This window comes from Oncorhynchus gorbuscha, linkage group LG13 (genome assembly GCF_021184085.1).
Source record: "Oncorhynchus gorbuscha isolate QuinsamMale2020 ecotype Even-year linkage group LG13, OgorEven_v1.0, whole genome shotgun sequence".
In the NCBI taxonomy this organism is placed as follows: Eukaryota; Metazoa; Chordata; class Actinopteri; order Salmoniformes; family Salmonidae; genus Oncorhynchus; species Oncorhynchus gorbuscha.
Window position 1 is genome coordinate 41,498,226 of NC_060185.1, and position 13,981 is coordinate 41,512,206.

At 41.2% G+C, this 13,981-nt stretch overlaps 1 protein-coding gene across 1 annotated transcript; it reads left to right on the plus strand.

Annotated features, from left to right (window-relative positions):
* The first annotated feature begins 3,282 nt into the window (after positions 1-3,282).
* On the plus strand, positions 3,283-13,516 carry LOC123992889 (rhodopsin kinase grk7a-like). The gene is made up of 4 exons (XM_046294503.1): positions 3,283-4,031; positions 5,495-5,932; positions 11,187-11,464; positions 11,637-13,516. The coding sequence occupies exons 1-4, from the start codon at positions 3,438-3,440 to the stop codon at positions 11,971-11,973; spliced, it is 1,647 nt and encodes a 548-aa protein (XP_046150459.1). The 5' UTR covers positions 3,283-3,437; the 3' UTR covers positions 11,974-13,516.
* The last annotated feature ends 465 nt before the right edge of the window (positions 13,517-13,981 follow it).

Genomic DNA, 13,981 nt, shown 5'->3' on the forward strand with positions numbered 1-13,981 from the left:
CAAATGTCCTGCACGGTGTTGGGCTATAAGCACAACCCCCACCTGTGGATGTCGGACCCTCATGGAGTCTGTTTCTGACCGTTTGAGCAGACACATGCACATTTGTGGCCTGCTGGAGGTCATTTTGCCGGGCTCTGGCAGTGCTCCTTGCACAAAGGCGGAGGTAGCGGTCCTGCTACTGGGTTGTTGCCCTCCTACGGACTCCTCCACGTCTCCTGATGTACTGGCCTGTCTCCTGGTAGCGCCTCCATGCTCTGGATACTACCATGATAGACACAGCAAAACTTCTTGCCACAGCTCGCATTGATGTGCCATCCTGGATGAGCTGCACTACCTGAGCCACTTGTGTGAGTTGTAGACTCCCTCTAATGCTACCACTAGAGTGAAAGCACCGCCAGCATTCAAAAGTGACCAAAACATCAGCCAGGAAGCATAGGAACTGAGAAGTGGTCCCCCACCTGCAGAACCACTCCTTTATTGGGGGTGTCTTGCTAAATGCCTATAATTTCCACCTGTTGTCTATTCCATTTGCACAACAGCATGTGAAATTTATTGTCAATCAGTGTTGCTTCCTAAGTGGACAGTTTGATTTCACAGAAGTGTGATTGACTTGGAGTTACATTGTGTTGTTTAAGTGTTCCCTTTATTTTTTTGAGCAGTGTATATATATATATATATATATATATATATATATATATATATATATATATATAGTCATAATCCTGCCTGTCTTCTGCTCTTCAGCCAAAGCACACCCCTTTTGGCACAACAGAGCTTTAAATAGACCCAGCTTACCTACATGTTTCATCAAACTTGGCTACTCCTCATAGTTTTAAGCTACTATACTTGGCATTGATCTTGCCTATAGGGCTGTCTATGGGCTTAGCAGAATGGCAGTGATCTCCAAATGCAGCTCTCTGTTCCTGTTTTGAAAACCTTTGCCCCCAATCCCAGGTCAGGACAAGCTCAGCGTAACAATCTCTGTGGAAGTCATCCATGACTTCTGCCTGACTCCTGACGTGTGGCTAACCTTTACTAAACCTATCAGAAAGTACTTGAATAATCTATACTTCACCACCATCATCACTAAATAACAGAAGCAGTATAGCCTAAGCACAAGCAATCTGCAATTCAAATAACAACAAAGTAAACCCCTTGCCACTGTTTCGGTAAACAGCTGAGGCATGGGGCTGTAGAAATATAACCACTTAAATTCCTAGCAAAGCTATGAATACAAGGACTGACCATCATTGAGATACAATGGTTGTTTACAATTACATTGTTTACAAACAATTGAGTAGAATGAGCTTATATGGGTTCTCATCGAGTGTGACAGTTGAATTTATAAGTTATATTCGTCAATGCTGAATGGGTACATACAGTATCATTAATTAGAAAGTCCAAAAATGTATGTACCAATCACAAATTGCATACAGTAATGTTGTTGTATGCTGTACGTTAAAAGGGTGATAAGGCCATACAATAAACTGGGCACGCCAATGCTAATATGTGTCCCGGAAGCCAACGGATATAATGACTCGTGATGTATAAGTATAGATTGTGTATAACCCATACTTAGTATCATTTTTTTATTAGCTGAAAATGTGCTACCTAGAGAGAGACATCATTTATTATAAACCCTGTTATTAGACATAAATGATCATACATGGCTATAACAAGTCATAATGTAAAAATGTTACCAAAATGAGTATTTTTCTAACGGCCTTTTCCTGGTAAGACAATGAATATCTATGTCAATACCCCAGAGGTTAGCAGTACACAGAGGCACAGATTACTTGTTGTGCCATAATGGTTGAGTGAGCTCATCTTTGAGTTTCAGTAAGAGTACTTCCATCAGAACAGTTCAAAGTAGACTTATTAAGCTTGAAGGTGAGATAGTGCCCAGTTGAGTGGCTAGCAGCCACAGGGTGCTGGAGAGGATCATGGAATTATGTTTAGGCTACACATAACAATGGATTACTACACACCGTAGCCTACACCTGAGAGTAATAGTGGGTCTCAGACACATTTGATCCTAGACCCTGGCCTGATCAGGGCTATGTATTTGCCTTGATTTGATTACATCAGAGATTATTGTGATCTAGTGTAAAACTTGATTAATCCTAACTTGTTATCCTATGATTACATGATTGTTGGCATATTGTCATAAATAAAGAATAGGCAGAATATCAATATAATAAAATATATTTTATATTAAAAGTCTATTAAAAGTAGTGCATATGGCCCAGTACATCATTGGGGCCAAGCTTTCTTCCATCCAGGACCTATATACCAGTCAGAGGAAGGCCCTAAAAGTTGTCAAAGACTCCAGCCACCCTAGTCATATATTGTTCTCTCTGCTACTGCACGGAAAGCGGTACCAGAGCGCCAAGTCTAGGTCCAAAAGGCTTCTTAACAGCTTCTAACCCCAGCTTCTACCCCCCCCCCTCTCATTTACGATGCTGCTACTCAGTGTTTATTATCTATGCATAGTCACTTTAACTCTACCTACATGTACATATTACCTCAATTACCTCAACTAACTGTGCCCCGCACATTGACTCTGTGCCGGTACCCTCTGTATATAGCCTCGCTGTTGTTATTTACTGCTGCTCTTTAATTATTTGTTTATTTTTTTTTAATTTTTTAAACTTAACCAACAATGCAGTTTTAAGAAAAACAAGTGTTAAGGGCTTGTAAGTAAGCATTTCACTGTAAAGTCTACTACACCTGTTGTATTCGCCACATGTGACAAATAACGTTTGATTTGATTTGTGGAGTAAATTAATGTGTTCTCTTCTCATAACAGAATAGAAATAGCCTATAGCTGAAGTGGTTATTCGAGAGAGAACATTCACTACTTCTTGAGAGAATTGAATTCACAGTAGTGTTGCCCTATGTCTATGTCATTAAATCTATTGCTCTCCGAAACCAGACATTATCTTCTGAAATGTAATAGTCATTTATCACCTCAATGTGTAGCCAAAATGATTTTAACTCTTAGTTCACATCTTTCTATCTATAATATTATGACACCCAGGTCAACACCTCACTACACTTACGCTGGCATTGTCCCCATCTAAGTTAGTATCCCGCTAAATATAGACCGACCAAAGCTTCTTAAGTTAGAAACCACATAAGTTCCTTTCCGTGAGCAGCGTCCATGAATGAGCACACAGACACTTACTTAAGAGAAAATCCCTGATGTGCGTTTTAATTCTAGATGAAGCATTACGTGATTGTGTCAGAGAATGTCTTCTGGTGTGACGCAGGTGTCGGAGCTGCTCAGTCCCAGCAGGGACCTGGAGAGAATTGGAAACACTACAGGGAAGCACACACAGGGAAAGAACACAGTCTTAGCATCATCTTACAGCGGCCTTAGCTCCCTGCTCAGCCACACTGTGTAGTAGGGACAACCCAACGCAGCAGCCGCAAACATGTGTGACATGGGGGGATTGGATAATCTGGTGGCGAACACGGCCTACCTTAAGGGGGGTGACGAAAAAGAGATGAGGAAGAGGCGACGTAGCTTGTCCCTGCCCAAGCCAGAACAGTGTGTGTCCATCCGCGCCACGGTTGGGAAAGAATTTGAGATGCTCTGCGAGAGGCAGCCCATAGGGAAGAAGTTCTTCCGACAGTTCCTCCTGGAGTCCAACCCGCAGTACGTGGCGGCCGCAGAGTTCCTGGACGAGTTAATCGACTGGGATCTGGCAGAAGGCGCTGGCAAAGATAAGGCGAGGATGAACATCATCAACAAGTTCTGCAAGGCTGACTCCAAGAACTTCCTGTCCTACCTGACGGGAGAGGTAGCGGACAAGTGCAAGGCGGTGTCGGACAAGGACTTTGAAGACGTGATGATGGGCAAGGTGAAGGATTCCACACGGGAGTACCTGAAGGAAAAGCCCTTCACAGAGTACCAGACCAGCCCTAACTTTGACAAGTTCCTGCAGTGGAAAGAGTACGAGAAACAGAAAATCACTGATAAGTATTTCTATGAGTTCAGGACCCTGGGTAAGGGAGGCTTTGGAGAGGTAAGTCCACACAAAGTCTACAGTGCAGCTGCCTAACTGAAAACGGTAGTGAAATATTACAGTTCAAAAATTTAAACTTAAAAACAGCTTTAGCACTTTTCTAAGGGTATGCAACAGTTACAGTGAGAATGGGGATGGTACAAATACAAATGAAGAAGTCACTAAAAGGGATAATTGTTTGTACCTCATCTAACTACATACTGCCCGGCTAACACATTTGGTTCCTTAAAAGTCATGGGAATGTTACGTTTTTGGTTTCCAATTGGTTCTGGGAACGAAGCCATACGTTTCCTGACCGGTGAAACTTATTCTGAGAACGGAATAAAAAATTTCACCTGTTCTGGGAACATACATTTTTAGGTTGCAGGAAGGTTCTGAGAACATTTTACTATGGTTCCCTGAAAGTTTTCCCGGGAGGTTTTATTAACGTTCTGATAACATGTTTCTATAAGACTTTTAATAACAATGCTAGTTTATTTTTAGTCTCCAAGCACAGATAGGACACATGGAAATTCCTTTGCTCAGGCATTAATCATGCAAACACCTTTTTTATTGTGACATGGCGTCAGTGAGATTATATTGTTATTCTGTTGTCCATCCATGGAATTCGTCCACAACTAATATAAAGCTGTTAATTTTAGTCTATTCAAACAGACCCCATTTCAAAGGAAACAAGTACTCATTAAGTGGGCGCTGGAAACCTGTAGGAAACTTTATGCTGTAATACTGAACAGAAGAGAAAAAAAATCTTAACATTCTCTGAACTATTTGAGAAAATTCCCAATGGCAACCAAGTTGGAGAATCTTCCTAGAACGTTACCAACATTTTAATTAAATGTAACTGTGTTTTAACTTTTAGGAAATGTTCTGTTAAATTAATGAAATTAATCAAAAAATCTAAAATAATGGCTTTAAACTATATAACTCATCAATGCACCAACATACCAGGTCATTTAGTGCTTAAAAACAAAAACAAAGTGGATGAGTAAGATATTTGGCTACAGAAGTGCCATTTCTTACCGATCTCTACAGATTCTGTCCAAAAACAAACCCAGTGAAATGACGTCAACACTACTGGAGGAGTTCCTGGCTAGCTAAAGTGGCTAGCTTAGCTAACGAACTAGCGACGTCGGTCGCGGCGTGCATGACCAGAATGGCACATCGATGAACCACCAAAGACACACCCCATTTCTGTTTAAAAATTAAGAAAGGGGCGGAGTTTTTGAATTTTTCTGTGCCCAATGTCGACCATTAAATGTGCTGAGAATGTTCCAAAAGTAAGCAACGATCCTGCACCATTCCCAGAAAGTTGTGTAAATGTGTATGCAAAACCATAGAACAACCACGCTCTCACCAAGCTCAAAGAAACATGTGATTCCCAGAACGTTTTGTTCTAACTGGGTGATCTTAACATGCATTTATCAAACATATTTGTTTTAGTCCCTCTCCATCTCTCTGCATAGGTGTGTGCCGTGCAGGTGAAAAACTCAGGCCAGATGTACGCCTGCAAAAAGCTGTGCAAGAAGCGTCTGAAGCAGAAGAATGGTGAGGGCATGGCACTGCTGGAGAAACAGATCCTGGAGAAGGTTAACAGTCTGTTCCTGGTGAACCTGTCCTATGCCTACGACTCCAAGACCCACCTGTGCCTCGTCATGACCCTGATGAACGGCGGCGACCTCCGGTACCATATCTATAACATTGGTGAAAAAGGCCTTGAAATAGGCCGCATCAATTACTACATTGCACAGGTCACCACAGGAATCCTCCACCTACACGCCATGGATATAGCGTACCGAGACATGAAGCCAGAGAACGTGCTACTGGACAGCTTCGGCCAGTGTCGACTCTCGGATCTGGGGTTAGCGGTGGAGCTGCCTGGCGAAAAGACCATCAATCAAAAGGTAAGAGCTCTGATAGGCTGAGATGAACTCCATCCTTGTTTTGGGGCGGCAAGTAGCCTAATGGTTAGAGCGTTGGGCGTCGGTCCAGCAACCAAAAGGTTGCTGGACCGAATCCTCTGAGCTGACAAGGTAAAAATCTGTCGTTCTGCACCTGAACAAGGCAGTAAACCCACTTCCCCGGTCGGCCATCATTGTAAATAAGAATTTGTTCTTTAACTGACTTGCCTAGTTAAATTTTATAAAATGTTTCATTACTCTATGTTAACAATGATTGAGTTGTTTTTAGAGTTAGGGTGAGATGACATGCTATTTCATGTGAGATTACATAGTGATATATCTATGGATAGGGATCTATCCATAATACCAGGGTTTTACATCATTACCATCCCACTGGGCACAAACTGGTTGAATCAATGTTGTTTCAACGTAATTTGTGATAATTTGTGATTGGAATCTACGTGGAAAAAGTCACCATTGTTTTGAGGGTGAAATTTCCACATGGTAACCAAATATCAACATAGACAAACCATGTATAAAATATGTTGAGTTTGTACCTTTAAAACAATGTCAGATCTTCAAAGTTATATCCATTATCAGACTAAAACAATAGGCTGGGTCACACCTCCACACCTCTTGAGTGTGTTGAGAGATCTCCACTTAAAAACTAGATAGATTCACTGTTGCTATTGAAGTCATTCCAAAGGGTATAGATTTAACAGAGCAAATTAAATGTGACCATACTTTATCACTCATTATCATTAACTATGCTATTTAGGCATGTATAGCATTTGCAAAGTCATCAACAGCTGAAGTTAATTAAAAATAGCTGAAACAATAGGCCTAAGGTTTCAGGCTCTGGTTGATTGAAAATGTTATGATATTTAATGATACACAACCAAATATCAACATTTGAAAGAGATGTTTCTTCTGCTTGGATAATTCCATCTGTGACACTGATTTAGTCTGGCTGTAATTCCAGTTTGTCTACAAATTAATAATTGACATGTTGGATTCGCAAACAAAAATCTATTCAGGAATAGGACTAAATCACATCAAACATTTGATTTGATTTAGTCTTCTTCTTCAATTTAGACGTTTGGTTGAGATGAAGACGTGAATCCAACAACAAATGACTAATTTGTAAACAAACAGCAATTAAATTCAGTGGCACAGATGAAACTATCCAATGAGAAGATACATCTCTGAAATAGAACAAATAGCCTGACAAGTTAACCAATTATATGTTGAATTCACATCTCCAACTCAACCAAAAATAAATGTTAAAGAATGGGATTAAGCCAGTGGCTCAGATGGAACAATCTCCTTTAAATGTTGATATTTGGTTGCATTGTCAACCAAACACCATTCAATATTACTTTTGTGATACACTAAATATCCTAAAGTTAAGGCTTTCTTACAAGTTAATGTAGCATTCAACCTTAAGATGAATAACACATCCATTGCCACATTTTGAGATTACTGTAAATATACTATACTATTACTTCGTATGTAATCATATAAAGTGTGCGTGTTTAATATAGCATGCATAGGTCCCTCCAGGTCTGTGGAGATCTTCACAATTGCTGTACTAATCTGTGAAGAATCTCAAACAGAATTGATCACTTGCACCATGTCATTTTAATGTTATCTCCACTGCAATCCAGGTCATTTTAATGTTATCTCCACTGCAATCCAGGTCATTTTAATGTTATCTCCACTGCAATCCATGTCATTTTAATGTTATCTCCACTGCAATCCATGTCATTTTAATGTTATCTCCACTGCAAATGTTATCCAGGTCATTTTAATGTTATCTCCACTGCAATCCAGGTCATTTTAATGTTATCTCCACTGCAATCCAGGTCATTTTAATGTTATCTCCACTGCAATCCAGGTCATTTTAATGTTATCTCCACTGCAATCCAGGTCATTTTAATGTTATCTCCACTGCAATCCAGGTCATTTTAATGTTATCTCCATTTTAATGTTATCTCTCCAGCATTTTAATGTTATCTCCACTGCATCCAGGTCATTTTAATGTTATCAGGTCATTTTAATGTTATCTCCACTGCAATCCAGGTCATTTTAATGTTATCTCCACTGCAATCCAGGTCATTTTAATGTTATCTCCACTGCAATCCAGGTCATTTTAATGTTATCTCCACTGCAATCCAGGTCATTTTAATGTTATCTCCACTGCAATCCAGGTCATTTGGTTCTGCCATTAGATTGAGAGCAGTGATAACACATTCATCTGAACTCATTATCTAACATTGTATTCCCATTTGAACATTGCTGTGCTTTTGGATGACAACTATACCAAAATGTTTTTTCCATTGGATTTGGGTTGTGCTTTTAGGTGGTTGAAAGAAAGCATAGTGATAACACATTGGAAATTCAACTAACTTTTGCCTGTCTTTTTGAGTGGGTGAATATAGATTGTAGTCTCACCTCTCAACCAAATATAACTCAATTACCCACATTGAAATGACGTGGTGTGCCCAGTGGGATGTGACCTGTTCCACGTTAGTTATGTCCATGACGTTGACCTCTCTGTCACTGTCTATGACTCAGGCTCCCCATTGATCCATAGAAGGGACACTTCTATCCTCACTCATATACAGCCGACTCCTGATTAATGCAATGACATACAAATATCTGAGGAGCCAATAAAAAGGTTTGCCTATATTTGAATTGGAACTGGTCCGTGAACTACAACACACTTCACTCTCATTAACCTTCAGTCACTCACTCACTGTTGAGTGAGACATTGGGGCCTAAAACAGGCTTGTCCCATTGGGTCTAAAACAGGCTTGTCCCATTGGGGCCTAAAACAGGCTTGTCCCATTGGGGCCTAAAACAGGCTTGTCCCATTGGGGCCTAAAACAGGCTTGTCCCATTGGGGCCTAAAATAGGCTTGTCCCATTGGGGATTGGCCTTGGTCAAGGGGCTCAGCGCGTTAGCCCACAGCCCACTAATCTTAGCATTACTCAGAGGTGGCTGTGATCTGTCTGCGAGGAGAGGCTCAGTCCCAGTGGGTATCCACTCAGTGGAGAGTAGTGCAGCCCAGGGGGGGCTCAGATCAGGACATGGCCTCAATAGAGGGCCTACTGGAGGCTGGTGCAGGGGAAACCTGGTGCAGGCATGTGGTGCTGATGTTACAAAAGAGCTTTGGTAGAATTCAGGGATACAAGGTCCCTGATAAAAGGCATGAGGAGCATAAGGGTAGATTGGCCTATGTAAGGGTAGAATCCCCCCAAAAATTGTAACAATATTTTTTATTGGAATTTCACAGTTTTCACCCATATTAATTAAGAGATACAACAACGGAGACAAAGCAACAAGAAAAAAAACAGCACTCACATACACATACCCACGTATATATATATATATACACATCCATATACACACATATATATATATATACATACATACACACACATACATACAATGGGGCAAAAAAGTATTTAGTCAGCCACCAATTGTGCAAGTTCTCCCACTTAAAGATGAGAGAGGCCTGTAATTTTCATCATATGTACACTTCAACTATGACAGACAAAATGACGGACTTTCAACTCCCTCCAAAGATTTTCTATGGGGTTGAGATCTGGAGTCTGGCTAGGCCACTCCAGGACCTTGAAATGCTTCTTACGAAGCCACTCCTTCGTTGCCCGGGCGGTATGTTTGGGATCATTGTCATGCTGAAAGACCCAGCCACATTTCATCTTCAATGCCCTTGCTGATGGAAGGAGGTTTTCACTCAAAATCTCATGATACATGGCCCCATTCATTATTTCCTTTACACGGATCAGTCTTCCTGGTCCCTTTGCAGAAAAACAGCCCCAAAGCATGATGTTTCCACCCCCATGCTTCACTGTAGGTATGGTGTTCTTTGGATGCAACTCAGCATTCTTTGTCCTCCAAACACGACGAGTTAAGTTTTTACCAAAAAGTTATATTTTGGTTTCATCTGACATTCTCCCAATCTTCTTCTGGATCATCCAAATGCTCTCTATCAAACTTCAGACGGGCCTGGACATGTACTGGCTTAAGCAGGGGGACACGTCTGGCACTGCAGGATTTGAGTCCCTGGCGGCGTAGTGTGTTACTGATGGTAGGCTTTGTTACTTTGGTCCCAGCTCTCTGCAGGTCATTCACTAGGTCCCCCCGTGTGGTTCTGGGATTTTTGCTCACCGTTCTTGTGATCATTTTGACCCCACGGGGTGAGATCTTGCGTGGAGCCCCAGATCGAGGGTGATTATCAGTGGTCTTGTATGTCTTCCATTTCCTAATAATTGCTCCCACAGTTGATTTCTTCAAACCAAGCTGCTTACCTATTGCAGATTCAGTCTTCCCAGCCTGGTGCAGGTCTACAATTTTGTTTCTGGTATCCTTTGACAGCTCATTGGTCCTGCAATAATGGAGTTTGGAGTGTGACTGTTTGAGGTTGTGGACAGGTGTCTTTTATACTGATAATGAGTTCAAACAGGTGCCATTAATACAGGTAACGAGTGGAGGACAGAGGAGCCTCTTAAAGAAGAAGTTACAGGTCTGTGAGAGACAGAAATCTTGCTTGTTTGTAGGTGACCAAATACTTATTTTCCACCATAATTTGCAAATAAATTCATTACAAATCCTACAAAGTGATTTTCTGGATTTATTTTTCTAATTTTGTCTGTCATAGTTGAAGTGTACCTATGATGTAAGGTACAGGCCTCTTTCATCTTTTTAAGTGGGAGAACTTGCACAATTGGTGGCTGACTAAATACTTTTTCCCCCACTGTACATACATTCATATCACACACACCCATACATACGTACACCATTTTCCTCTTCCCGCTCGGTGCTTCTCTCACCCCATGCCCATCATTACGTCTCTCAATACATACATTTTAAACAAACTTACAAACAGAAATTAAACAAAAAAGCTCATTTTAAACCAAGAAGTTAGGTTCCACACATGGAACGTACAGTGTAGTTCTGAAATACATAGATCCCCGCCATTCTAAGAGATTCCTTGCAGGGTAGAATCAATTCATAAATCAATCAAAAGTTGTGCTATGCCACAACCAATTTGCCACGCATTAACTAAGTGAAGCATTGTGCTCTAGTCCAAAGTTGATTTAACACAGAGCATTTTGTTGCTATGATATGGAACCTTAGAACTAGGCCTAACCCCTCACTTCTCTTTCTCTGTTTCCTTCTCTGTCATCAAACCTCTGTCCTCTCCTCCTCCCCTCCTCCCTCTCCTCAGGCAGGCACAAGTGGCTACATGGCCCCAGAGATCCTGAAGAAAGAGCCTTACCGGATGTCAGTGGACTGGTGGGCACTGGGCTGCAGTATCTACGAGATGGTAGCAGCTCGCCTGCCCTTCAAGGACTATAAGGAGAAGGTGCAGAAGGAGGAGGTGGCACGGCGTACCCTCGAGGATAAATGCAAGTACGAGCACAAGAACTTTGACGAGGGCACCAAAGCCATCATCAACCTCTTCCTCAAGAAGAAAATTGACGAGCGTCTGGGATGCAGGACCAAGTAAGAGCTGACCGCAGTTTCAGCCCAGAGATATTCCTGACTACATGGCCGGACCAGGAACAACTCTAGGGCCCTCTAGAGGTTTTCCTGGTCAGTTCTAGGTATCACATAAGGTGGTTTTGGGGGGGGGGTGTATATTTCTCTGACTTCAGTGTGTTTCTCTGTTATCCAGGAACGAGGACCCAAGGAAGCACGAGTGGTTCAAAGGCATTAACTTCCCTCGACTGGAGGCGGGGCTGATCGACCCACCCTGGGTCCCCAAGCCCAACGTGGTCTACGCCAAAGACACGGGGGACATCAAAGATTTCTCTGAGATTAAGGGTGTCGTGTTTGACGACAAAGATGACAAATTCTTCAAGGAGTTCAACACGGGAGCGGTGCCCATTGCATGGCAACTGGAAATGATTGACAGCGGACTTTTTGACGAGCTGAATGACCCCAACAGGAAAGAGTCGGCCGCTGGATTGGACGACGAGGAGAAGAAATCAAAATCCTGCACGCTTTTATAAAATCTCCTCTATACTATAGTTAGCTTTGAAAATTACAAAAGTCCTATCTCATTCAGAACATTGTGAGGATAATCATAGCCACAAAAAAAGATGTGAAGTGGTAGTAAAATCCAGAGCCAGGTCAAGACACATATTTCCACCACTTCACACATTTTTTTGTGGATATGATTCTTCCTGCTCTATGACGTTGTAATGATCATGATAAGCCACAGCACTTACGATGATATCAGGAATCGATAAGGTGATTTTGTCTATATCAATGGGCAGGGTCAGTGTCTGTGGTAGAATCAACAGGAAACAGCTAGACTAGAGCTGGAATGGGGACTGTGCTTTACAGGCACTGGCAGAGTTGCGGTAGCAGGCTTCTACCACAAGGTGTCCCCAGATATCTAGATATGTGGATATTCACAAGTCTTCTCAATATTGACCTGCTTGAAACGTCTTGCCTTTTTTTAAATACATACGGTACGATCACCTTTGTATTTTTGAGTGAGATGTGGTTTTATTGGATTGCAAAGCTTTAACTCTTAAAGCCTTAGAGAGCATGAACTCTCACATCTTCACAACTATATTCCAATGACCAACACACTCCCAAACCACATTTTAACAAATGTATAAATGACCTGTAAAATGGATCTCACTGTGTTCAGTCTTATAAGCTATTTTGTAATGGTGATATGTATGGTTTCTTTCAAGTGCACTATAACAATCTATATGCTAACTTATTTTCAACCATTAGTTACATTTAAAGGCCCAATGCAGCTGTGTTTATATCAATATCAAATCATTTCTGGGTAACAATGATGTACCTTACTGTAATATTATTCCATTAAAATGAACAAAAATAGACTGTCTGGGAGTGGTCTGAGTGGAGAGGGGAAACTGAAAAGTAGCTGTTATTGGCAGAGATGTTTGGAACTCTCTTTGTAAATGGTGATGTCAACAGAAAAGCCAAAAGTCCATGAAAACCTGCTGATTAGATCCTGTTTAGATTGTATTTTCAACAAGCAACTATCAGGAAATAATACTGATCAAACTGTGTTAGTTTCATCAGCTGTTGCACAATATAATACAAAACACAGGAAAAAAAAATGTTTTGACTGCACTGGGCCTTTACGAATGGGTGCGCACCACAATGCACCTTACACCTTATTAAGCATGTTCATTTAATTAAGAGACTGAGATGATCATAGAGGATTTTGGTGTTTGTGTGGACATTATAGTCTTTGTATGAGTTGAATGGATCTCAGAGGAATGTTCAATCAAAAGCTGGTCCTCGTTTGTGCTTGTGTCTTTGTTACGTTGAGCTTCTTGAAGTGACATTTGATTTGCAATTCTTACAGTGTACATCTCTCTTTCTTTTTTTGAAAGGATTGTGGATTCTTGTGGTATGTGTATGCTGAATGGACAGGTGATATGTGCAATAGGAAATTGTTGAAAATCAAAGAAATAATGAATGCTTTTTATATATTTATCTTTGTGAATGTTATTTTTATATCCCTGTATAATCTGTGTATTATCTGTTTAAATTTAACCTCAAGTACCCTTTTCTCTGCCTGAATTTCTCCCACTTGATTTGAGAGCCCGTATGTTTAATGTCACAGTCTTTTGCCCTAGATAATTCACCTCCAACCGCCTCAATATTCACAATACAGATATCATCTAACCCTGCTAATTGCATCCATCTTCCACCATGTCAACCCAACCCGTTTATGTTTTCATAACATATTACTGCCATGGCTCCATCTTTAATCCGATAAATATCCTTTACTAAAGGATGGAAAACCCAAACTCTGGCGTGTAAGTCTTACAGTTCGGCGAAACACAGACAAATTTGTGAACAGGTTTTTAATGTGTGGGACATAAACGTGCTAAATCCTGTGAGAGGCAACCTAACCGGACTGAGATGTTCTGTTGGCGCGTGTCTTCCTGTGAATTAGAAGGGGTTTAGATAGAAACCCAAGACACAGCCGGAGCCTCATCACACTTAATGGCAGGCGAGGGAGTC